Source organism: Streptopelia decaocto, assembly GCF_964273445.1.
Source record: "Streptopelia decaocto genome assembly, contig: HAP1_SCAFFOLD_89, whole genome shotgun sequence".
Lineage (NCBI taxonomy): Eukaryota > Metazoa > Chordata > Aves > Columbiformes > Columbidae > Streptopelia > Streptopelia decaocto.
This window is the reverse complement of record NW_028117096.1, coordinates 35,421-59,638: the sequence shown is the minus strand read 5'-3', so window position 1 is coordinate 59,638 and position 24,218 is coordinate 35,421. Positions and strand designations below refer to the sequence as shown.

The 24,218-nt window shown below is 54.5% G+C and overlaps 1 protein-coding gene across 1 annotated transcript; it reads left to right on the top strand.

The window, feature by feature from the left end:
- Positions 1-4,998: 4,998 nt before the first annotated feature.
- On the top strand, positions 4,999-23,828 carry LOC309451916 (uncharacterized protein; the record flags this gene model as incomplete). Its single annotated transcript, XM_082076614.1, has 8 exons — positions 4,999-5,027; positions 9,434-9,577; positions 9,908-10,040; positions 10,654-10,752; positions 16,102-16,171; positions 21,106-21,348; positions 22,779-22,879; positions 23,573-23,828. 8 exons carry the CDS (start codon positions 4,999-5,001, stop codon positions 23,813-23,815), a joined length of 1,062 nt encoding a protein of 353 aa, XP_081932740.1. The 3' UTR covers positions 23,816-23,828.
- Positions 23,829-24,218: the final 390 nt, after the last annotated feature.

Genomic DNA, 24,218 nt, shown 5'->3' with positions numbered 1-24,218 from the left:
AAACACATCTTGGTCACTTCCTGGGAAACTGCTTTTTTGGTAGAGGGAACAGCATGAGAAAGGAAAACCATCAGAAACTGCAGCTCTGGAGGTCCAGAGTGGAGCTCAGGATCAAGAAATGTCACTCTGAGCACAGTGCTGTGGTCATTCAGAGGGACTCTGGATCAGCCATGACTCTGTGTTTCCAGGAACAGCTGGTGAGGATGGAGAGACAGCAGCACAGGTGGGGACACACCGGGGTGAGAACAAGGTGGGGAAGCGCATGGGGTGTCTGCAGCCTGTGGGGAAACAGCCACAGGCCTGGCACAGTGTGGATGGACTGTGGTGGACATGGCCAAGGGCGCTGGCAAGGCTGGATGTCCCTGGAAGAGCCAAGGTCTTTGTCCCCTTGGCTATGGCTGATGTCCCTGCCAGCGAGGCCTAAGAGGAGACACATGGTTGTCATGGCCATGGCACCCCATTGCCTCCTTGCACCCCCAGGGAGTGTCACACCATTGTCCTGCACTGGGCATCGCACTCCCCACAGCCCCAGGAAGAGCCCTGAGCCACCCGTGAGGGACAGGATCTCCCTTCCCAGGGGCAGGGGCTCAAGGCTTGGCCATTGTCCTTCATCAAACAAACCAAGGGCTTTCTCAGCATCAGAGCTGCTGCACTTTGCCTTTGCCTGATGCAATCACAGCCTCCAATTATCTGCTCTAACGAGTCCCTGGGGAGGCTTTGTCAGTAACAGCCCTCAGTGGGGCCCATTAATGCTTCAAGGTACTTTGGAGTTTGCTTCTGACTTGGACTTCTTGAGCAGATTCTTCAGTCTGTCCTTGGTATCTGAGGTTCATGGACTCAGCACCAAATACGCCATGGGGCTCATTAAAACACAGAAAGCCCTAATGAGCAATGTTTCTTTCCCTAATTTTCTTCAAATCTTCCAGACTTGTAGAACTAACTGGAGAGGTTTCAATGGGACACTTACTGATGAAGATCTCAAAGAAGATTTCATAAAGGAGGGTTTTTTCTTTCAAGGGTATTTTCTATCATTTTCCAGTATATGGAAGAAGTGACAGCAGCATTCTACACTGGACATTGATCCAGAGGGTCTCCTGAAGACATCTGGACAGGCAGGAGAACGGTCCCTTGAGGCTGGACACTGTATGGACAACCTGGCTCCTCACCCCCACCCCCAGTCTGCCGGTTCCCTCATTGGCCACCAGAGATGGCATCACTCTTCCTACATCAGACTTCTCCACTGAGCTCTGCAGGAGATGCTGCAGCTCCTGTGCACCAGCTCCACCTGCTCTCCTGTGCAAACACTGCACAGTTTAATAAACAGCAAAACACTTTCCTCAGCTGTGTGTGTAAGTGGATCTGATGAGGTCCAGCATCCACAAGGGACACCCACACAAGAACTGGTTTAGACAGAGAGATAGGAGAGGATAGAAATAAACACAATGAACGTGTTGACTGCCATGTCAATTAGAGCTCTGAAGAATGGGGCAAGTTTGCAACTCCCTGAAGCTCAAAGCAGAAACCAGACAGTTGAGAGGCCACTGAATGACCAAAGAGCAAGTGGAGGAGAAACCTGAGAGCACTGGGAAGGGCAAACGTCCAGACAGTGCTGGAAAGTTGTCCTTGGACAGGAACATTTAATCAGGAGAGGTGGGAACTCCTGAATGACGAGGGAGATGAAATCATAGAGTGTTGATAGTAGAAGTACAGGGGAAGACCAATATTTCTTCTCCAATCCTTAGTACACTTCACCATAATTCATTTTTGGCCTTTTATTTTTTTAAATTAGTATGTTAAAAAAAAACAAACCACAACAAGACCCACACAAACAAAAAAAAAACAAAAACAAAAAGCCAACAACAACCAAAAAAAGCAACAATGACAACAAAAAAAAAACAACAATAGAAAAGTGGAGGTTTCCAGGCAGACATCAGTCACCAGCTGTATCACCATAAACAGCCAGTGCCATTTTAGGGCCCCAGTGTACCTGAGGTGCTGGCCTGGGATTGGCATCTATCACACAGGACCTGGGGAGACCAGAGCACCTTGCAGTGCAGGTGGAGCCTGGGCAGGGGTTCCCGGGGCATCTACACTGGCACCAGGTCTTTGTGTCCCTGGAGCTGGACATTTGTGTCCTAAATCCATGCCCAGTTCTGGAAAACTCTTTCCTTTTCAATGAAAAGAGACTCCCCTACAAAGACTTTGAAATAACTAACTAACTAACTAACTAACTATCTAAGTAGGTAAGTAAGTAAATAAATAGGTAAATAAATAAGTAAATAAACAAGTAAATAAATAAGTAAATAAGTAAATAAATATATAAATACATAAATACATAAATACATAAATACATAATACATAAATACATACATTAATAAATATAAAGAAAGAAGGAAAGAAAGAGGGAAAGAAGGAAAGAAGGAAGGAAGGAAGGAAGGAAGGAAGGAAGGAAGGAAGGAAGGAAGGAAGGAAGGAAGGAAGGAAGGAAGGAAGGAAGGAAGGAAGGAAGGAAGGAAGGAAGGAAGGAAGGAAGGAAGGAAGGAAGGAAGGAAGGAAGGAAGGAAGGAAAGAAAGAAAGAAGGAAGGGAAGAAGGAAAGAAGGAAGGAAAGAAGTAAGGAAGGAAAGAAGGAAGGAAGGAAGGAAGGAAGGAAGGAAGGAAGGAAGGAAGGAAGGAAAGAAAGAAAGAAAGAAAGAAAGAAAGAAAGAAAGAAAGAAAGAAAGAAAGAAAGAAAGAAAGAAAGAAAGAAAGAAAGAAAGAAGAAAGAAAAAGAACGTTGACACCTTCCTTTGCTTTGGATCTTTGTCTTCAGTTCTTATTTTAATATCCATTGACATCAACTGACATCTGATGGGCCTGCAGGCATGAAGCCAAGATCATGTTGTGTCTTGCACAGCGCCCCATGCCCTCTGAACCTTCCCTGCCCAGGACTCCTCACACGTTGCCCAGAGCGAGTCACACTGAGGTGTTGGCTGGTTCACTGGCTGAGATGTTGGTTTAGATGGTCACCTACAGCACAGGTGGATCCTGCCCCATCATCGCCTGCTCTGCTCCAGTCTGAAACAGAGCCCAACATCACAATGGGATCATGAGAGAACTGAGGTTGAAGGGACCTCAGGAGTCTGCAGTCCAGCCTGTCACCAACTGGGTCACACCAAGGTGTTCAAGCCTTGATTCAATCAGAGCTTTAGCAGGACTAGAGAAGTGATCATCCCTTTGTACTGGGCACTGGTGAGGCTGCACCTTGAATCCTGGGGTCAGTTTTAGGCCCCTCATGGCAAGGAAGACATTGAGGTGCTGGAGAGAGTTCAGAGGAGGGTGACAAGGCTGGTGAAGGGTCTGGAGAACCAGTCTGACGAGGAGCGGTTGAGGGAGCTGGGGCTGTTCAGCCTTGAGAACAGGAGGCTGAGGGGAGACCTTGTAGCTGTCTACAACTACCTGAAAGGAGGTTTTATCATGGAGGGTGTTGGTCTCTTCTCCCAAGTAGCAAGTGATAGGACAAGAGGAAATGGCCTCAAGTTGCACACAGGGAGGTTTAGATTGGATATTAGGAATAAATTATTTGGGGAAAGGGTTTTGAAGCAATGGAGCAGACTGCCCAGTGAGGTTGTGGAGTCACCATCACTGAAGGTGTTTAAAACACAGATAGATGGGGCTCTAGGGACATGGTTTAGTGCCAGATTTAGCTTATGGTTGGACTCGATGATCTTAAGGGTCTCTTGCAACCACAATTATTCTATGATAAGTCATTTTTGCTATTCTCTTTCTCAGAGGCCCATGCAGCCTCCCTGAGAGCCAGGACTGTTCTGAGGTGTTGGAGAGACATCTCACGGTCACACCAGCCAGTTCTACCAGCCCCTGTCTGTCCCTTCCCAGACCAAACCTTTTCTCCATATCCCAACGTTCCAGGCGAGTTTCTGGGACACAGCAAATGCTGTCCAGGTCCTCTGGGCCTGTTCAGAAGAGAACAGCAGGCCAACATGTTGATGGGCTCTCTGTGCACCTCAAAGCCTTCCTGACCATTTTTCTCAATGTCCCCCTTGTACCCAACCTTTCTGGTCCTTGAGCTGTACATGAGGGGATTGAGCAGGGATGTGGGGAAGGTGTAGAAAAAAGGCTTTGTCAAACTGTCTTGCGAGGGCTGTTCTGGGCATCCCACAGTCCAGGATGAGGGTGCTGGAGAAACCGGTGGCACAGGTGAGGTGAGAGGTCCAGGAACTCATTCATTCCTATTGAACGCCATTGAATTCTATTGACTCCCATTCATTCCTATTGACCCCATTGACTCCCACTGATTCCTATTGACACCATTGACTCCCATTGATTCCCATTGACTCCCATTGACTCCCATTGATTCCCATTGATTCCCATTGACTCCCATTGAGCCCCATTCATTCCTATTGACTCCCATTGATTCCTATTGAGCCCCATTGACTCCCATTGATTCCCATTGACTCCTATTGACACCCATTCATTCCTATTGAGTCCCATTGACTCCCATAGACTCCCATTGATTCCCATTGACTTCCATTGATCCCCATTGACTTCCATTGACTTCTATTGATCCCCATTGACCCCCATTGACCCCCATTGACTTCTATTGATCTCTATGGGTGTCTATGAGTCCCATTGACCCCCATTGATCCCCATTGACTTCCATTGATCTCTATGGGTGTCTACGGGTCCCATTGACTCCCATTGACCCCCATTGACTCCCATTGACTTCTATTGATCTCTATGGGTATCTATGGGTCCCATTGACTCCCATTGACTTCTATTGATCTCTATGGGTGTCTATGGGTCCCATTGACTCCCATTGACCCCCATTGACTTCTATTGATCTCTATGGGTGTCTACGGGTCCCATTGACCCCCATTGACTCCCATTGACTCCTATTGATCTCTATGGGTGTCTATGGGTCCCATAGCCTCCCAGTAGCCCCCATTGCCCCCCATTGTCCCCACACCCACCTGGCCCCCTCTTGTCCCAGCCGGCCATCATGGTGCCCATGCTGAGCCCCATGCCCCGGTAGCCATAGACCAGGAAACAGTGTCATTGGTGAGAGGTCCAGGAGTAGAAGGCCTTGTGTCTGTCTACACTGGGGTAGAGCAGTGATGCGTTCATGGGATGCCCATGTGAACAGGAAGGGGACAAATAGCTCTAAAATGCCTTCCAGCCAGTTCTTTACCCATCACAGATACACCATCCAGGCCACGAGCTGCAGCTTCTCCAGGAGATGCTGTGGGATACGGTGTCACAGGCTTTACTGCAGTCTAAGTGCACAACATCCACAGCCTGTGTGGCGGATTCACTTCCCACAACAGACCTTCCCTCATCTGCTCAGCCGGTCACCTTGTCACAGAAGGACATCAGGGTGGCCAAGCAGGACCTGCCTTTCATCCAGCCATGCTGATTGGGCCCGATTGCTTGTCTCGTGTGTGTGACCTCACAGTCCTTTGCCAGCCATGTTCCTGCTGTTGGCCAATCCCCTTCAGAGGCAGAAGTGACCTCACAGTGCCCTCCACACCCATTGGCTCCCTACTGGACTATGAGTTCCTGAGACACAGTGACCACAGGGCATCGTACCCACCATCACCCTTTATGTGGTCCAGTGTGTGAGCAGATCAAACCAAGCTGCTTTCATCAAATGTATCTGATAGATTCCTATCAAGGGTTTGAGTGGAGAAACGTTCCTCAGAGGAGCTGCTGCACTTACTCTGGGGCATTTTACATCTCTGCTTCTACCTCTGATTTTTTCTTCTCCTTCCTCTGTTTATTCTGATGTGAAAGAGCTCTCCAAGGAAAAGATTCATGGAATCCTACAATAACCCAGGTTGGAAGAGACCATAGAGATGTGTGGGGGGCGTGGCTTGTTGAATGAAGGGGAGGGGGCGGAGCCTCCCGCAGGCCCCGCCCCCCCGGCGCTGACGCCCCGCCGCCCCCGGCCCCGCCCCCTCCCCTTGGCCCCGCCCCTCTCTCCCCAGGGCCCCGCCCAGCCCAAGGCCGTCAAGAGGAAGATCGCGCTGATTGGTCAGTGGGCGGAGGGGGCGTGGCCGGGGGGGGGCGTGGCCTGGAGGGCGGGGGTTGAGCTATGGGGGTCAATGGGGCCATAGGGATGAATGGAGGGGGCGTGGCTTAGTAAAGGGGGCGGGGCTGGAGGGGGTGATGGGGTGAATCGAGGGGGCATGGCTTGTGGTGGGCGGGGCTTAAGCCCCATTGATCTCTATGGGAGGGGTGGGTTTAATGGGGGGTAATAGGGATGAATGGGGGGCTTGGCTTAAACTGGTGGGCGGGGCTTAATGGGTTGTCTGTAGGGTAATAGAGATGAATGGGTGGGCTGCCCCATAGATTTCAGCGACCCACAAGCTCACTTATGGGGCAGCAAACCCCCCCCCCCCCTTGGACCCACAAGTTCACTTATGGGGCAGACTCGGTGACCCCCAACTTATGGGGCAGCCCATGGACTCCTGAGACCCACAAGTCACTTATGGGGCACCCCATGGATCTCCAGACCCACAAGTCACTTATGGGGCAGCACATGGACTCCTGAGACCCACAAGTTACTTATGGGGCACCCCACGGATATCAAGACCCTCAAATCACTTATGGGGCACCCCATAGATCTCCAGATCCATAACTTATGGGGCACCCCATAGATCTCCAGCCCCCCAACTTATGGGGCAGCACATGGACTCCTGAGACCCCCAAGTCACTTATGGGGCAGCCCATGGATCTCCAGACCCACAACTTATGGGGCACCCCATGGATCTACAGACCCACAACTTATGGGGCAGCCCACGGATCTCCAGCCCCACAACTTATGGGGCACCCCATGGATCTTCAGACCCCCAAGTCACTTATGGGGCACCCCATGGATTTTCAGACCCACAAGTTACTTATGGGGCACCCCATGGATCTCCAGACCCACAAGTTACTTATGGGGCACCCCATTGATCTCAAGACCCACAAGTCACTTATGGGGCAGCCCATGGATCTCCAGACCCACAACTTATGGGGCACCCCATGGATCTCAAGACCCACAAGTTACTTATGGAGCAGCCCATGGACTCCTGAGACCCCCAAGTCACTTATGGGGCACCCCATGGATCTTCAGACCCCCAAGTTACTTATGGGGCAGCCCATGGACTCTTGAGACCCACAAGTCACTTATGGGGCAGCCCATGGATCCCCAGACCCACAACTTATGGGGCAGCCAATGGACTCCTGAGACCCCCAAGTCACTTATGGGGCACCCCATGGATTTTCAGACCCACAAGTCACTTATGGGGCACCCCATGGATCTCCAGACCCACAACTTATGGGGCACCCCATGGATCTTCAGACCCACAAGTTACTTATGGGGCACCCCATGGATCTTCAGACCCATAAGTTATGGGGCACCCCACGGATCTCCAGACCCACAACTTATGGGGCAGCCAATGGACTCCTGAGACCCCCAAGTCACTTATGGGGCACCCCATGGATCTCAAGACCCACAAGTTACTTATGGGGCACCCCACGGATCTCCAGACCCACAACTTATGGGGCACCCCATAGACTGCTGAGACCCCCAAGTTACTTATGGGGCACCCCATGGATCTCCAGACCCACAACTTATGGGGCACCCCATGGATCTCCAGACCCCCAAGTCACTTATGGGGCACCCCATGGATTTCAAGACCCACAAGTTACTTATGGGGCATCCCATGGACTCCTGAGACCCCCAAGTCACTTATGGGGCACCCTATAGATCTCCAGCCCCCCAACTTATGGGGCACCCCATGGATCTTCAGACCCCCAAGTCACTTATGGGGCACCCCATGGATTTTCAGACCCACAAGTTACTTATGGGGCACCCCATGGATCTCCAGACCCACAACTTATGGGGCAGCCAATGGACTCCTGAGACCCCCAAGTCACTTATGGGGCACCCCATGGATTTTCAGACCCACAAGTCACTTATGGGGCACCCCATGGATCTCCAGACCCACAACTTATGGGGCACCCCATGGATCTTCAGACCCACAAGTTACTTATGGGGCACCCCATGGATCTTCAGACCCATAAGTTATGGGGCACCCCACGGATCTCCAGACCCACAACTTATGGGGCAGCCAATGGACTCCTGAGACCCCCAAGTCACTTATGGGGCACCCCATGGATCTCAAGACCCACAAGTTACTTATGGGGCACCCCACGGATCTCCAGACCCACAACTTATGGGGCACCCCATAGACTGCTGAGACCCCCAAGTTACTTATGGGGCACCCCATGGATCTCCAGACCCACAACTTATGGGGCACCCCATGGATCTTCAGACCCCCAAGTCACTTATGGGGCACCCCATGGATTTTCAGACCCACAAGTTACTTATGGGGCACCCCATGGATCTCCAGACCCACAACTTATGGGGCAGCCAATGGACTCCTGAGACCCCCAAGTCACTTATGGGGCACCCCATGGATTTTCAGACCCACAAGTCACTTATGGGGCACCCCATGGATCTCCAGACCCACAACTTATGGGGCACCCCATGGATCTTCAGACCCACAAGTTACTTATGGGGCACCCCATGGATCTTCAGACCCATAAGTTATGGGGCACCCCACGGATCTCCAGACCCACAACTTATGGGGCAGCCAATGGACTCCTGAGACCCCCAAGTCACTTATGGGGCACCCCATGGATCTCAAGACCCACAAGTTACTTATGGGGCACCCCACGGATCTCCAGACCCACAACTTATGGGGCACCCCATAGACTGCTGAGACCCCCAAGTTACTTATGGGGCACCCCATGGATCTCCAGACCCACAACTTATGGGGCACCCCATGGATCTCCAGACCCCCAAGTCACTTATGGGGCACCCCATGGATTTCAAGACCCACAAGTTACTTATGGGGCATCCCATGGACTCCTGAGACCCCCAAGTCACTTATGGGGCACCCTATAGATCTCCAGCCCCCCAACTTATGGGGCACCCCATGGATCTTCAGACCCCCAAGTCACTTATGGGGCACCCCATGGATTTTCAGACCCACAAGTTACTTATGGGGCACCCCATGGATCTCCAGACCCACAACTTATGGGGCAGCCAATGGACTCCTGAGACCCCCAAGTCACTTATGGGGCACCCCATGGATTTTCAGACCCACAAGTCACTTATGGGGCACCCCATGGATCTCCAGACCCACAACTTATGGGGCACCCCATGGATCTTCAGACCCACAAGTTACTTATGGGGCACCCCATGGATCTTCAGACCCATAAGTTATGGGGCACCCCACGGATCTCCAGACCCACAACTTATGGGGCAGCCCATGGACTCCTGAGACCCCCCCCCCCCACTTATGGGGCAGCCCCACGGTGACCAATGGGATCAATTTGAAGTTGGGGGGGCGGGGTTTGGGGGGGGCGTGGCTTGTTGAATGAAGGGGAGGGGGCAGAGCCTCCCGCGGGCCCCGCCCCCCGGCGCTGACGCCCCGCCCCCCGGCCCCGCCCCCTCCCCTTGGCCCCGCCCCTCTCTCCCCAGGGCCCCGCCCAGCCCAAGGCCGTCAAGAGGAAGATCGCGCTGATTGGTCAGTGGGCGGAGGGGGCGTGGCCTGGAGGGAGGGGGTTGAGCTATGGGGGTCAATGGGGCCATAGGGATGAATGGAGGGGGCGTGGCTTAGTAAAGGGGGCGGGGCTGGTGGGGGTAATAGGGGTGAATGGAGGGGGCGTGGCTTGTGGTGGGCGGGGCTTAAGGGCTGTCTATGGGGGTCATAGGGATGAATGGGGGGCGTGGCTTGAGCCGGTGGGCGTGGCTTAGTCCCCATTGATCTCTATTGGAGGGGGTGGAGCTTAATGGTAATAGGGATGAATGGAGGGGGCGGGGCTTAGCCCTTGTGTGTGTGTCTCCCCCCCAGCAGCCGCCAAGGGGGCGGAGCCGGAAGTGGGCGGAGCCCCGGCGGGGGGGGCGTGGCCCGGAAGCGGCTCTGGGGCTCCAGCACCACATGCCCCGCCCCCAAGAGGTCGATCAGCATCAGCACCGAGTCCCTCAAGGTACCGCCCCCCCCAGGCCACGCCCCCTCCCCTAAACCCCGCCCGCACCCCCCCGGCCACGCCCACCCCCCCCAACCCCGCCCCCACCCCCCCAAACCCCGGCCAGTCCATAGGGAGCCACCGGCCAATCAGAGCGAAGGGGGCGTGGCCGGGATCCCCCTGGGTGCCGGCCCCGCCCCTCCCATAGAGATCAATGGGACTCAAGCCACGCCCCCCCATTCATCCCTATGACCCCCATAGCCCAGCCCTTAGGCCACGCCCACCAGCATAAGCCACGCCCCCGCTCATTCCTGTTACCCCCACAAGCCCCGCCCACCACCCTAAGCCACGCCCCCCCATTCATCCCTATTACCCCCCATTAAACCCACCCCTCCCATAGAGACCAATGGGGCTTAAGCCCCGCCCCCTTTACTAAGCCACGCCCCCTCCCTTCATCCCTATTACCCCACAAGCCACGCCCCCTTTACTAAGCCACGCCCCCTCCATTCATCCCTATGGCCCCATTGACCCCCATAGTTCAACCCGCCCCCCCAAGCCACGCCCCCCGCCCCCAGGCCACGCCCCCCACCCCAGGCCACGCCCACCCCCCCAAACCCCGCCCCCTCCCTTCCAGAGCCTGATCCCGGAAATCAAAGTGGGGGGAGGGGGCGGGGCCAGCGACCCCCCCCCCCGAGCTCCCCCCGCCCACTTCCGGGGAGCGAGGGGAGGGGCTGTATGACGTCAGCGAGGGGGCGGAGCCCCCCGGGGGAGGGGGCGGGGCCAGCACGTCCCCCCCCCATTGAAGTTCATCAGGACGGTCACCCAGGTCGGTCGGGATTGGTCGGTGGGCACGGGGGGCGTGGCCTGGGGTGGGGGGGGTGGCCTGAGTGGGGGCGTGGCCTGGGGTCGGGGGGCGTGGCTTGGGTGGGGGGGCAGGTTGAGGTATGGGGGGTAATGGGGCCATAGGGATGAATGGAGGGGGCGTGGCTTAGCGGAGGGGGCGTGGTTTGTGGGGGGAATAGGGATGAAGGGAGGGGGCGGAGCTTATGTTGGTGGGCGGGGCTTAAGCCCCATTGATCTCTATGGGAGGGGTGGATTTAATGGGGGGTAATAGGGATGAATGAGGGGGGCGTGGCTTATGGTGGTGGGCGGGGCTTAATGGGGGTCTATGGGGGTCATAGGGATGAATGGGGGCGTGTCTTAGGGTGGTGGGCGGGGCTTAATGGGGGTCTATGGGGGTCATAGGGATGAATGGGGGGGCGTGGCTTGAGTCCCACTGATCTCTATGGGAGGGGCGGGGCCGGCACCCAGGAGGGTCCCGGCCACGCCCCCTTCGCTCTGATTGGCTGGTGGCTTAATGGTTTGTGCTCTATTCATTGGCCACGCCCCCCTTGCAGGTGATTGGTGCGGAGAACGGCGGGGAGGAGCCCGCGGGGGGGGGGTGGCGCCGAGGCCACGCCCCCCGGCGCTCAGGCCACGCCCCCGTTGCTGAGGCCACGCCCACGGAGCCGCCCGTTAAGAGAAGTGGGTGAAGGGGGGGGGTGAACCCCCATTGAAAACCATTGGGACCCATTGAGCCCATTGGGACCCATTGAACCCCATTGACCCCCATTGGGACCCATTGACCCCATTGGGACCCATTGAACCCCATTGAACCCATTGGGACCCATTGAACCCATTGGGACCCATTGAACCCATTGAACCCCATTGGGACCCATTGAACCCATTGGGACCCATTGAACCCATTGAACCCCATTGGGACCCATTGAACCGCATTGAACCCCATTGGGACCCATTGAACCCCATTGGGACTCATTGAACCCCATTGAACCCATTGGGACCCATTGAACCCCATTGGGACCCATTGAACCCCATTGAACCCCATTGGGACCCATTGAACCCATTGAACCCCATTGAACCCCATTGGGACCCATTGAACCCATTGAACCCCATTGGGACCCATTGAACCCATTGGGACCCATTGAACCCATTGAACCCCATTGGGACCCATTGAACCCATTGACCCCATTGACCCCATTGACCCAGTGACCCCATTGACCCCATTGACCCATTGAACCCCATTGAACCCCATTGACCCCATTGACCCCATTGGGACCCATTGACCCCCATTGACCCCCATTGAAAACCATTGGGACCCATTGACCCCATTGGGACCCATTGAACCCCATTGGGACCCATTGACCCCATTGACCCATTGACCCATTGACCCATTGAACCCCATTGACCCCATTGACCCCATTGAACCCCATTGAACCCCATTGAACCCCATTGACTTCTATTGACTCCCATTGATTCTTATTGACTCCATCGAGTCTCATTGATTTCCATTCATTCCCATTGACTCCCATTGATTCCTATTCATTCCTATTGACTCCATTGACTCCCATTGATTCCTATTGAGCCCCATTGACCCCATTGAACCCATTGAACCCCATTGGGACCCATTGACCCCCATTGACCCCCATTGAACCCCATTGGGACCCATTGAACCCCATTGGGACCCATTGAACCCCATTGATTCCTATTGACTCCATTGACTCTCATTGTTTCCCGTTGATTCCCATTGACTCCCATTGATTCCTATTGAGCCCCATTGATCTCCATTGATTCCCATTGATTTCCATTCATTTCTATTGAGTCCCATTGACCCCCATTGACCCCCATTGATTCCCATTGACTCCATTGACCCCCATTGGAACCAATGGGGACCCATGGTGGGGGTAGGCGGGGCTGGGCTGACTGTCTGTCTCTGATTGGTCGTTGCAGGCCCTGCCCCCCCCGCCCGCCCCCCCCGCGGGTTCCAGCTGCCCGTGGACGAGCCTGTGAGGGCGGGACCCCGCCCCTCCCCCCCCCGGCAGCGCCCCGGCCGCATCGTGCACCTGAGCAACCTGGTGAGACCCATAGATTGACCCATAGAGACCCATAGACACCTATAGTGACCCATAGAGACCCATAGAGACCCATAACTGACCCATAGATAACCATAGATACCCATAGAGACCCATAGGGACCCATAGACACCCATCGTGCACCTGAGCAACCTGGTGAGACCCACAGATTGACCCATAGATTGACCCATAGACACCTATAGTGACCCATAGAGACCCATAGAGACCCATAACTGACCCATAGATAACCATAGATACCCATAGAGACCCATAGGGACCCATAGACACCCATCGTGCACCTGAGCAACCTGGTGAGACCCATAGATTGACCCATAGAGACCCATAGACACCTATAGTGACCCATAGAGACCCATAGAGACCCATAACTGACCCATAGATAACCATAGATACCCATAGAGACCCATAGGGACCCATAGACACCCATCGTGCACCTGAGCAACCTGGTGAGACCCACAGATTGACCCATAGATTGACCCATAGACACCTATAGTGACCCATAGAGACCCATAGAGACCCATAACTGACCCATAGATAACCATAGAGACCCATAGGGACCCATAGACACCCATCGTGCACCTGAGCAACCTGGTGAGACCCACAGATTGACCCATAGATTGACCCATAGACACCTATAGTGACCCATAGAGACCCATAGAGACCCATAACTGACCCATAGATAACCATAGATACCCATAGAGACCCATAGGGACCCATAGACACCCATCGTGCACCTGAGCAACCTGGTGAGACCCATAGATTGACCCATAGATTGACCCATAGACACCTATAGTGACCCATAGAGACCCATAGAGACCCATAACTGACCCATAGATAACCATAGATACCCATAGAGACCCATAGGGACCCATAGACACCCATCGTGCACCTGAGCAACCTGGTGAGACCCATAGATTGACCCATAGATTGACCCATAGACACCGATAGTGACCCATAGAGACCCATAGAGACCCATAACTGACCCATAGATAACCATAGATACCCATAGAGACCCATAGGGACCCATAGACACCCATCGTGCACCTGAGCAACCTGGTGAGACCCACAGATTGACCCATAGATTGACCCATAGACACCTATAGTGACCCATAGAGACCCATAACTGACCCATAGATAACCATAGATACCCATAGAGACCCATAGGGACCCATAGACACCCATCGTGCACCTGAGCAACCTGGTGAGACCCACAGATTGACCCATAGATTGACCCATAGACACCTATAGTGACCCATAGAGACCCATAGAGACCCATAACTGACCCATAGATAACCATAGATACCCATAGAGACCCATAGGGACCCATAGACACCCATCGTGCACCTGAGCAACCTGGTGAGACCCACAGATTGACCCATAGAGACCCATTGTGACCCATAACAAACCCATTGTGACCCATAGAGACCCATAACTGACACATAGAGACCCATAGACACCCATAGACATCCATAGAGACCCATAGGGACCCCCATTGTGCACCTGAGCAGCCTGGTGAGACCATAGAGACCCATAGATTGACCCATAGCGACCCATAACTATCCCATAGATACCCATAGACATCCATAGAGACCCATAGGGACCCATAGAGACCCATAGATTGACCCCTAGAGAGCCATAGGGACCCATAGGGACCCATAGGGACCCATAGTGACTCATAGGGACCCATAGAGACCCATAGACACCCATAGGGACCCATAGGGACCCATAGTGACCCATAGACACCCATAGGGACCCATAGATTGACCCATAGAGACCCACAGAGACCCATAGAGACCATAGAGACCCATAGAGACCCGTAGATTGACCCACAGTGACCCATAGTGACCCATAGACACCCATAGGGACCCATAGATTGACCCATAGAGACCCATAGAGACCCATAGAGACCCATAGATTGACCCATAGTGACCCATAGACACCCATAGAGACTCATAGATTGACCCATAGATTGACCCATAGTGACCCATAGCAACCCATAGATTGACCCATAGCGACCCGTAACTGACCCGTAGACATCCATAGTGACCCATAGTGCCCCACATCCTGCCCCACAAGTGCCCCACATCACCCCCATTTCCACCCCGAATATCCCCCCGTGTCCCCCCCATATTGACCCCATATTCACCCCACATCTTCCCCATTGGCTGCCCCACATCCCGCCCCACATTGTGCCCCATAGCTGCCCCACAAGTGCCCCATAAGTGCCCCATATGGACCCCATATCAACCCCAAACCCCCCCCAGACCTCCCCCCACCCCTGCCCCACATCCTGCCCCACATCCCGCCCCATAAGTGCCCCATAGCTGCCCCACATCCTGCCCCACAAGTGCCCCATAAGTGCCCCATATGGACCCCATATCAACCCCAAACCCCCCCCAGACCTCCCCCCACCCCTGCCCCACATCCTGCCCCACATCCCGCCCCATAAGTGCCCCATAGCTGCCCCACATCCTGCCCCACATCAACCCCATATCCACCCCATATCGACCCCATATTGACCCCACCCCCCCCCAGACCTTCCCCCACCCCTGCCCCATAGCTGCCCCACATCGTGCCCCACAAGTGCCCCATAACCCCCCATTTCCACCCCATATCTCCCCATTTCCCCCCCATATCGACCCCATATTCACCCCACATATTCCCCATTGTCTGCCCTATAAGTGCCCCATAGCTGCCCCACATCCTGCCCCATAAGTGCCCCATATCGACCCCATTTCCACCCCAAATATTCCCCCATTTCCACCCCGTATCTTCCCCATGTGTCCCCTGTATTCACCCCACACCCTGCCCCACATCTGCCCCATAGCTGCCCCACACCTGCCCCACATCCTGCCCCACAAGTGCCCGATCACCCCCCATTTCCACCCCAAATATGCCCCCATTTCCACTCTATATGAACCCCAACCCTCCCCTAGACATTCCCCCACATCCTGCCCCATAGCTGCCCCACATCCTGCCCCATAAGTGCCCCATAGCTGCCCCACATCAACCCCATTTCCACCCCAGATATCTCCCCATTTCCCCCCCGTTTCCACCCCAAACCTCCCCCAAACTTCCCCCCACATCTTCCCCATTGTCTGCCCCACATCCTGCCCCACATCTCCCCATAAGTGCCCCACAAGTGGCTGTTCCAGGTGCGGCCGTTCACTCTGGGGCGCACGGGGCGGATCGACCGCATCAAGTCCCACTGCTACGTCACCATATGTGGGGCAGCTATGGGGCAATCTATGGGGCAATCTATGGGGCAGCCATGGGGCAGGGTGTGGGGAGATGTGGGGTGAATATGGGGTCAATATGGGGTTGATATGGGGTGGAAATGGGGAGATATTGGGGGTGGAAATGGGGGTGATGTGGGGCACTTATGGGGCAGCTATGGGGCAGGATGTGGGGGGAGGTCTGGGGGAGGTTTGGGGTCGATATGGGGTGGAAATGGGGAGATATCTGGGGTGGAAATGGGGCACTTGTGGGGCAGCTATGGGTCAATCTATGGGGCAGCTATGGGGCAGCCAATGGGGAAGATGTGGGGTGAGTATGGGGTTGATATGGGGGGGAAATGGGGAGATATTGGGGTGATATGGGGCACTTGTGGGGCGGGATGTGGGGCACTATGGGTCTCTATGGGTCTCTATGGGTGTCTATGGGTCATTATGGGTCAATCTATGGGTCACTATGGGTCACTATGGGTCAGTCTATGGGTCACAATGGGTTACTATGGGTCAATCTGTGGGTTGCTGTGGGTCAATCTATGGGTCTCTATGGGTCTCTATGGGTCATTATGGGTCAGTCTATGGGTCCCTATGGGTCCCTATGGGTCAGTCTATGGGTCAGTCTATGGGTGTTTATGGGTCCCTATGGGTCTCTATGGTCTCTATGGGTCATTATGGGTCAGTCTAAGGGTCCCTATGGGTCCCTATGGGTCAGTCTATGGGTCTCTATGGGTCAGTCTATGGGTGTTTATGGGTCCCTATGGGTCTCTATGGTCTCTATGGGTCATTATGGGTCAATCTATGGGTCCCTATGGGTTTCTATGGGTCACTATGGGTCAATCTATGGGTCACTCTATGGGTCCCTATGGGTCTCTAGGGGTCACTCTATGGGTCAATCTGTGGGTCACTCTATGGTCTCTATGGGTCTCTATGGGTCACTATCGTCTCTATGGGTCCCTATGGGTCAATCTATGGGTCTGTATGGTCACTATGGGTCACTCTATGGGTCAATCTATGGGTCTGCCCCCCAGTACAAGTCGGTGGAAGAGGCCGTGGGTCAGTCTATGGGTCCCTATGGGTCTCTATGGTCTCTGTGGGTCAATCTGTGGGTCTCTATGGGTCAGTCTATGGGTCAGTCTATGGGTCTCTATGGGTCTCTCTGTGTCCCTATGGGTGTCTATGTGTGTCTATGGGTCAATCTATGGGTCTCTATGGGTCTCTATGGGTCAATCTATGGGTCTGCCCCACACTCTGCCCCACAGTACGAGTCTGTGGAAGAGGCCGTGGGTCAGTCTATGGGTGTCTATGGGTCAGTCTGTGGTCTCTATGGTTCCTATGGTCCCTATGGTGTCTATGGGTCAATCTATGGGTCACTGTGGGTCTCTATGGGTCCCTATGGGTCACTATGGGTCAGTCTATGGGTGTCTATGGGTCCCTATGGGTCTCTATGGGGTGGCTATGGGGTGATCTATGGGGGTCTATGGGGCGCTATGGGGTGATCTATGGGGCGCTATGGGTCTCTATGGGGTGGCTATGGGGGGCTATGGGGTGATCTATGGGGCGCTATGGGGTGATATGGGGCGATCTATGGGGCGCTATGGGTCCCTATGGGTCTCTATGGGGCGCTATGGGGTGATCTATGGGGCGCTATGGGGTGATATGGAGCGCTATGGGGCGCTATGGGGCGATCTATGGGGCGCTATGGGGTGATCTATGGGGCGCTATGGGGTGCTATGGGGGTCTATGGGTCTCTATGGGGTGGCTATGGGGGGCTATGGGGTGATCTATGGGGGTCTATGGGGCGCTATGGGGTCATCTATGGGGTGGGATATGGGGTGCTATGGGGAGCTATGGGGTCTATGGGTCTCTGTGGGTGTTTATGGGTCTCTATGGGTCAATCAATGGGTGTCTATGGGTCTCTATGGGTTTCTATGGGGTGCTATGGGGTGCTATGGGGCAGCTATGGGGTGTATGGTCTCTATGGGTCTCTATGGGTCCCATTGTTCCCTATGGGTCTCTATGGGTCAATCTATGGGTCAATCTATGGGTCCCATTGTTCCCTATGGGTCAATCTCTGGGTCCCATTGTTCTCTATGGGTCAATCTATGGGTCAATCTATGGGTCCCATTGTTCTCTATGGGTCAATCTATGGGTCACTCTATGGGTCCCATTGTTCTCTATGGGTCCCATTGTTCCCTATGGGTCAATCTATGGGTCCCATTGTTCTCTATGGGTCAATCTATGGGTCAATCTATGGGTCCCATTGTTCTCTATGGGTCAATCTATGGGTCACTCTATGGGTCCCATTGTTCTCTATGGATCCCATTGTTCCCTATGGGTCAATCTATGGGTCCCATTGTTCTCTATGGGTCAATCTATGGGTCAATCTATGGGTCCCATTGTTCTCTATGGGTCAATCTATGGGTCAATCTATGGGTCCCATTGTTCTCTATGGGTCTCTATGGGTCAATCTATGGGTCCCATTGTTCTCTATGGGTCTCTATGGGTCAATCTATGGGTCCCATTGTTCTCTATGGGTCCCTATGGGTCAATCTATGGGTCAATCAATGGGTCCCATTGTTCTCTATGGGTCAATCTATGGGTCAATCTATGGGTCCCATTGTTCTCTATGGGTCTCTATGGGTCAATCTATGGGTCCCATTGTTCTCTATGGGTCCCTATGGGTCAATCTATGGGTCAATCTAGGGGTCCCATTGTTCTCTATGGGTCCCTATGGGTCAATCTATGGGTCAATCTCTGGGTCTCATTGTTCTCTATGGGTCAATCTATGGGTCAATCTATGGGTCCCATTGTTCTCTATGGGTCAATCTATGGGTCAATCTATGAGTCAATGTATGGGTCCCATTGTTCTCTATGGGTCCCTATGGGTCAATCTATGGGTCAATCTATGGGTCCCATTGTTCTCTATGGGTCAATCTATGGGTCAATCTCTGGGTCCCATTGTTCTCTATGGGTCAATCTATGGGTCCCATTGTTCTCTATGGGTCAATCTATGGGTCAATCTATGGGTCCCATTGTTCTCTATGGGTCCCTATGGGTCAATCTATGGGTCAATCTATGGGTCCCATTGTTCTCTATGGGTCAATCTATGGGTCAATCTCTGGGTCCCATTGTTCTCTATGGGTCAATCTATGGGTCCCATTGTTCTCTATGGGTCAATCTATGGGTCAATCTATGGGTCCCATTGTTCTCTATGGGTCCCTATGGGTCAATCTATGGGTCCCATTGTTCTCTATGGGTCAATCTATGGGTCAATCTGTGGGTCAATCTATGGGTCCCATTGTTCTCTATGGGTCAATCTATGGGTCAATCTATGGGTCCCATTGTTCCCTATGGGTCAATCTATGGGTCAATCTCTGGGTCCCATTGTTCTCTATGGGTCCCTATGGGTCAATCTATGGGTCAATCTATGGGTACCATTGTTCTCTATGGGTCCCTATGGGTCAATCTATGGGTCAATCTCTGGGTCCCATTGTTCTCTATGGGTCAATCTATGGGTCAATCTATGGGTCCCATTGTTCTCTATGGGTCTCTATGGGTCAATCTATGGGTCCCATTGTTCCCTATGGGTCAATCTATGGGTCAATCTATGGGTCCCATTGTTCTCTATGGGTCAATCTATGGGTCAATCTATGGGTCCCATTGTTCTCTATGGGTCAATCTATGGGTCAATCTATGGGTCCCATTGTTCTCTATGGGTCTCTATGGGTCAATCTATGGGTCCCATTGTTCTCTATGGGTCAATCTATGGGTCAATCTATGGGTCCCATTGTTCTCTATGGGTCAATCTATGGGTCAATCTATGGGTCCCATTGTTCTCTATGGGTCTCTATGGGTCAATCTATGGGTCAATCTATGGGTCCCATTGTTCTCTATGGGTCCCTATGGGTCAATCTATGGGTCAATCTATGGGTCCCATTGTTCTCTATGGGTCAATCTATGGGTCAATCTATGGGTCCCATTGTTCTCTATGGTCAATCTATGGGTCAATCTATGGGTCCCATTGTTCTCTTTGGGTCCCTATGGGTCAATCTATGGGTCAATCTATGGGTCCCATTGTTCTCTATGGGTCCCTATGGGTCAATCTATGGGTCAATCTATGGGTCCCATTGTTCTCTATGGGTCAATCTATGGGTCAATCTATGGGTCCCATTGTTCTCTATGGGTCAACCTATGGGTCAATCTATGGGTCCCATTGTTCTCTATGGGTCTCTATGGGTCAATCTATGGGTTCCATTGTTCTCTATGGGTCCCTATGGGTCAATCTATGGGTCAATCTATGGGTCCCATTGTTCTCTATGGGTCAATCTATGGGTCAATCTCTGGGTCCCATTGTTCTCTATGGGTCCCTATGGGTCAATCTATGGGTCAATCTATGGGTCCCATTGTTCTCTATGGGTCCCTATGGGTCAATCTATGGGTCAATCTATGGGTCCCATTGTTCTCTATGGGTCAATCTATGGGTCAATCTATGGGTCCCATTGTTCTCTATGGGTCCCTATGGGTCAATCTCTGGGTCCCATTGTTCTCTATGGGTCAATCTATGGGTCAATCTATGGGTCCCATTGTTCTCTATGGGTCTCTATGGGTCACTCTATGGGTCAATCTATGGGTCCCATTGTTCTCTATGGGTCCCTATGGGTCAATCTATGGGTCCCATTGTTCTCTATGGGTCTCTATGGGTCACTCTATGGGTCAATCTATGGGTCCCATTGTTCTCTATGGGTCCCTATGGGTCAATCTATGGGTCCCATTGCTCTCTATGGTCCCATTGCTCTCTATGGTCTCTCCCCAGCTCGACCTCCACCGGGGCCTCCCCCCCCCGCCTCCTCCCTCCCCCCCCCCCTCCCTCCTCCGAGGCCCCGCCCCCTCCCTTCAGCTCCGCCCCCCCGGTACCCCCCGGTGGCTCAGGGGGCGTGTCCCCCGATGGCCACGCCCCCAGGGGGCGGGGCAGTGGGCGGAGCGCGAGCGGGAGCAGGAGCGGCGGGAACGGGCGATGGGGCCCCGCCCACTTCCGGCCCCGCCCCCCCCGCCCTGGGCCGAGGACACGCCCCCCCCGCCGCCCCCCCCCCTCCTCCTCCCCGCACCAGCCAATCAGGAGCAAACCCGGACAAAGGGGGCGGGGCCAGCGGGAGGGACGGCCCGACAAGAAAGGTGATTGGCTGGGGGGTGGGGGCGGAGCTTGAAGGGGGTGGGGCTTGAAGGGGGCGTGGCCACGCTATGGGGGTCTATGGGTTAATTAATGGGGTTATAAGGTGATTAATTGGGGTTTATAATTAATTAATGTGGGTTATAAGGGAATTAATGGGGGTTATAAGGTAATTAATGGGGGTTTATAATTAATTAATGGGGTTATAAGGTAATTAAGGGGGTTATAAGGTAATTAATGGGGTTTATAATTAATTAATGGGGCTTAGAATGTAATTAATGGGGTTATAAAGTAATTAATGGGGGTTTATAATTAATTAATGGGGTTATAAGGTAATTAATGGGGTTATAAGGTAATTAATGGGGGTTACAATGGGATTAATGGGGTTATAATGGAATGAATGGGGTTATGTGGGGAATTAATGGGGGGAGAAGGGGGCGGGGCCTGGGTGGGCGTGGCCTCTGGGGGGCGTGGTCTCACTCTGGGGGGTCTGTGGGTTAATTAATGGGGGTCAATAATGTAATTAAGGGGGTTTATAATGTAATTAATGGGGGTTATAATGGAATTAATGGGGTTATAAAGTTATGAATGGGGGTTAATGGTGGGAAAAGTGGGCGGGGCTTACGGGGAGGGGGCGTGGCCAGGGGGCCCCATAGGGATCAATGGGCCATAGGGATGAATGGGGAGGCGGGGTTTGCGATGAATGGGCGGGGTCGGGGGGAGTGGGCGGGGCTGGGGGGGTGGGCGTGGCCAGGGGGCCCCATAGGGCTCAATGGGCCATAGGGGTGAATGGAGAGGTGGGGTCGGGGGGGGTGGGCGGGGTCTGTGATGAAGGGGCGGGGTCTGGGGCTACTGGGCGGGGCTTGGGAAGAGGGGGCGGGGCTGGGGGGTAGTGGGCGTGGCCACGGGGCCCCATAGAGCTCAATGGGCCATAGGGATGAATGGGAAGGTGGGGTTAAGGGGGAGTGGGCGGGGTTTGTGATGAGTGGGCGGGGATTGGGGGAGTGGGCGGGGCTTGGTGGGAGTGGGCGTGGCCAGGGGGCCCCATAGGGCTCAATGGGCCATAGGGATGAATGGGGAGGCGGGGTTAAGGGGGCATGGGCGGGGTTTGCGGTGAACGGGCGGGGTCTGGGGGGAGGGGGCGGGGTTTGGGGTAGTGGGCGTGGCCAGGGGGCCCCATTGAGCTCAATGGGCCATAGGGATGAATGGGGAGGCGGGGTTAACAATGAATGGGTGGGGTTTGTGATGAAGGGGCGGGGTCTGGGGGGAGTGGGCGTGGCTTTGGGGGCAGGGGGCGTGGCCACGGGGCCCCATAGGGCTCAATGGGCCATAGGGATGAATGGGGAGGTGGGGTTGGGGGGGGGTGGGCGGGGTTTGTGATGAATGGGCGGGGTCTGGGGGGAGTGGGCGGGGCTTAGGGCTCGTCCAATCGCAGAGAAGCCCCCCGAGGAGCCCCCGGCCAAGCTATTGGACGATCTGTTCCGCAAGACCAAGGCGGCGCCGTCCATCTATTGGCTGCCGCTGACCGACTCGCAGGTGGGCGGGGCCAGGGGGCGGGGCGACCTATGGGGATCTATGGGGAGATCTATGGGGCGGCCTATGGGGATCTATGGGGAGATCTATGGGGCGCTATGGGTCCCATTGACTCCCATTGACTCCCATTGACTTCTATTGATCTCTATGGGTGTCTATGGGTCCCATTGACTCCCATTGGTCTCTATGGGTCTCTATGGCCCCCATGGGTCCCTGTGGGTCAATCTATGGGTCACTCTATGGGTCTCTATGGGTCTCTATGGTCCCCATGGGTCAATCTATGGGTCTCTATGGGTCCCTATGGGTCACTATGGGTCTCTATGGGTCCCTATGGGTCTCTATGGGTCTCTATGGGTCACTCTATGGGTCAATCTATGGGTCTCTATGGGTGTCTATGGGTCTCTATGGTCCCTATGGGTCTCTATGGTCCCTATGGGTCCCTATGGGTCTCTATGGTCCCTATGGGCTTCTATGGGTCTCTATGGGTCTCTATGGGTCTCTATGGTCCCTATGGGTCTCTATGGTCTCTATGGTCCCTATGGGTCCCTATGGGTCTCTATGGTCCCTATGGGTCTCTATGGGTCTCTAAGGGTCTCTATGGTCTCTATGGGTCTCTATGGTCTCTATGGGTCACTCTGTGGGTCTCTATGGGTCCATATGGGTCCCTCTATGGGTCAATCTATGGGTCCCATGCAGTTCATCCAGAAACAGGCCGAACGCGCCGCCCGAGCCCGCGAACGCGAGCGGCGCCGCCGCGAGCAGGAGGAGGCGGAGCTTCGCCAGCGCGGGGGCGGGGCCTCGGCCAACCCCGCCCCCTCCGCCCCCCCCCCCCCCTCCTGCGCGACCGGGGCGGGCGGCGCTGACCCCAAAATCCCCCGATTTCACCCCAAAATCCGACTCCCCGCCCCCCACTTACCCCCCCCTGCGATTTTGGGGTGATTCCGTGGGATTTAAACACGATTTTAAGGCGATTTTGTGTTTCCGCTGTGCTGATTGGCTCAGCCGCGCGTCAATCACCCCGTTCGCCCGCCCCCACGCCCCCAGCGTTTCGCGCCGGCCCGCCTCGAGGGGCGTGGCCGCGTTCTGATTGGCCAGCGCTCTCGCCTTCCTATTGGCTCCCGCGTCGGAGCGCCGCGTTGTGATTGGTTAACGCGCTCTCCCCTCAGCGCAGCGCCTGGGAGGGGGGGACGCACCGCCCCCCGTGTTCCTATTGGTTTCCGGCTCGCGGCGCCGCGTTCTGATTGGTTAAGGCGCTTGCACCTCAGCTGCAGCGCCGGGGGGCGGGCGCCGCGCCCAACTCGCCTTCCCATTGGCTGAAGCGTCTCGGCGCCGCGCTCTGATT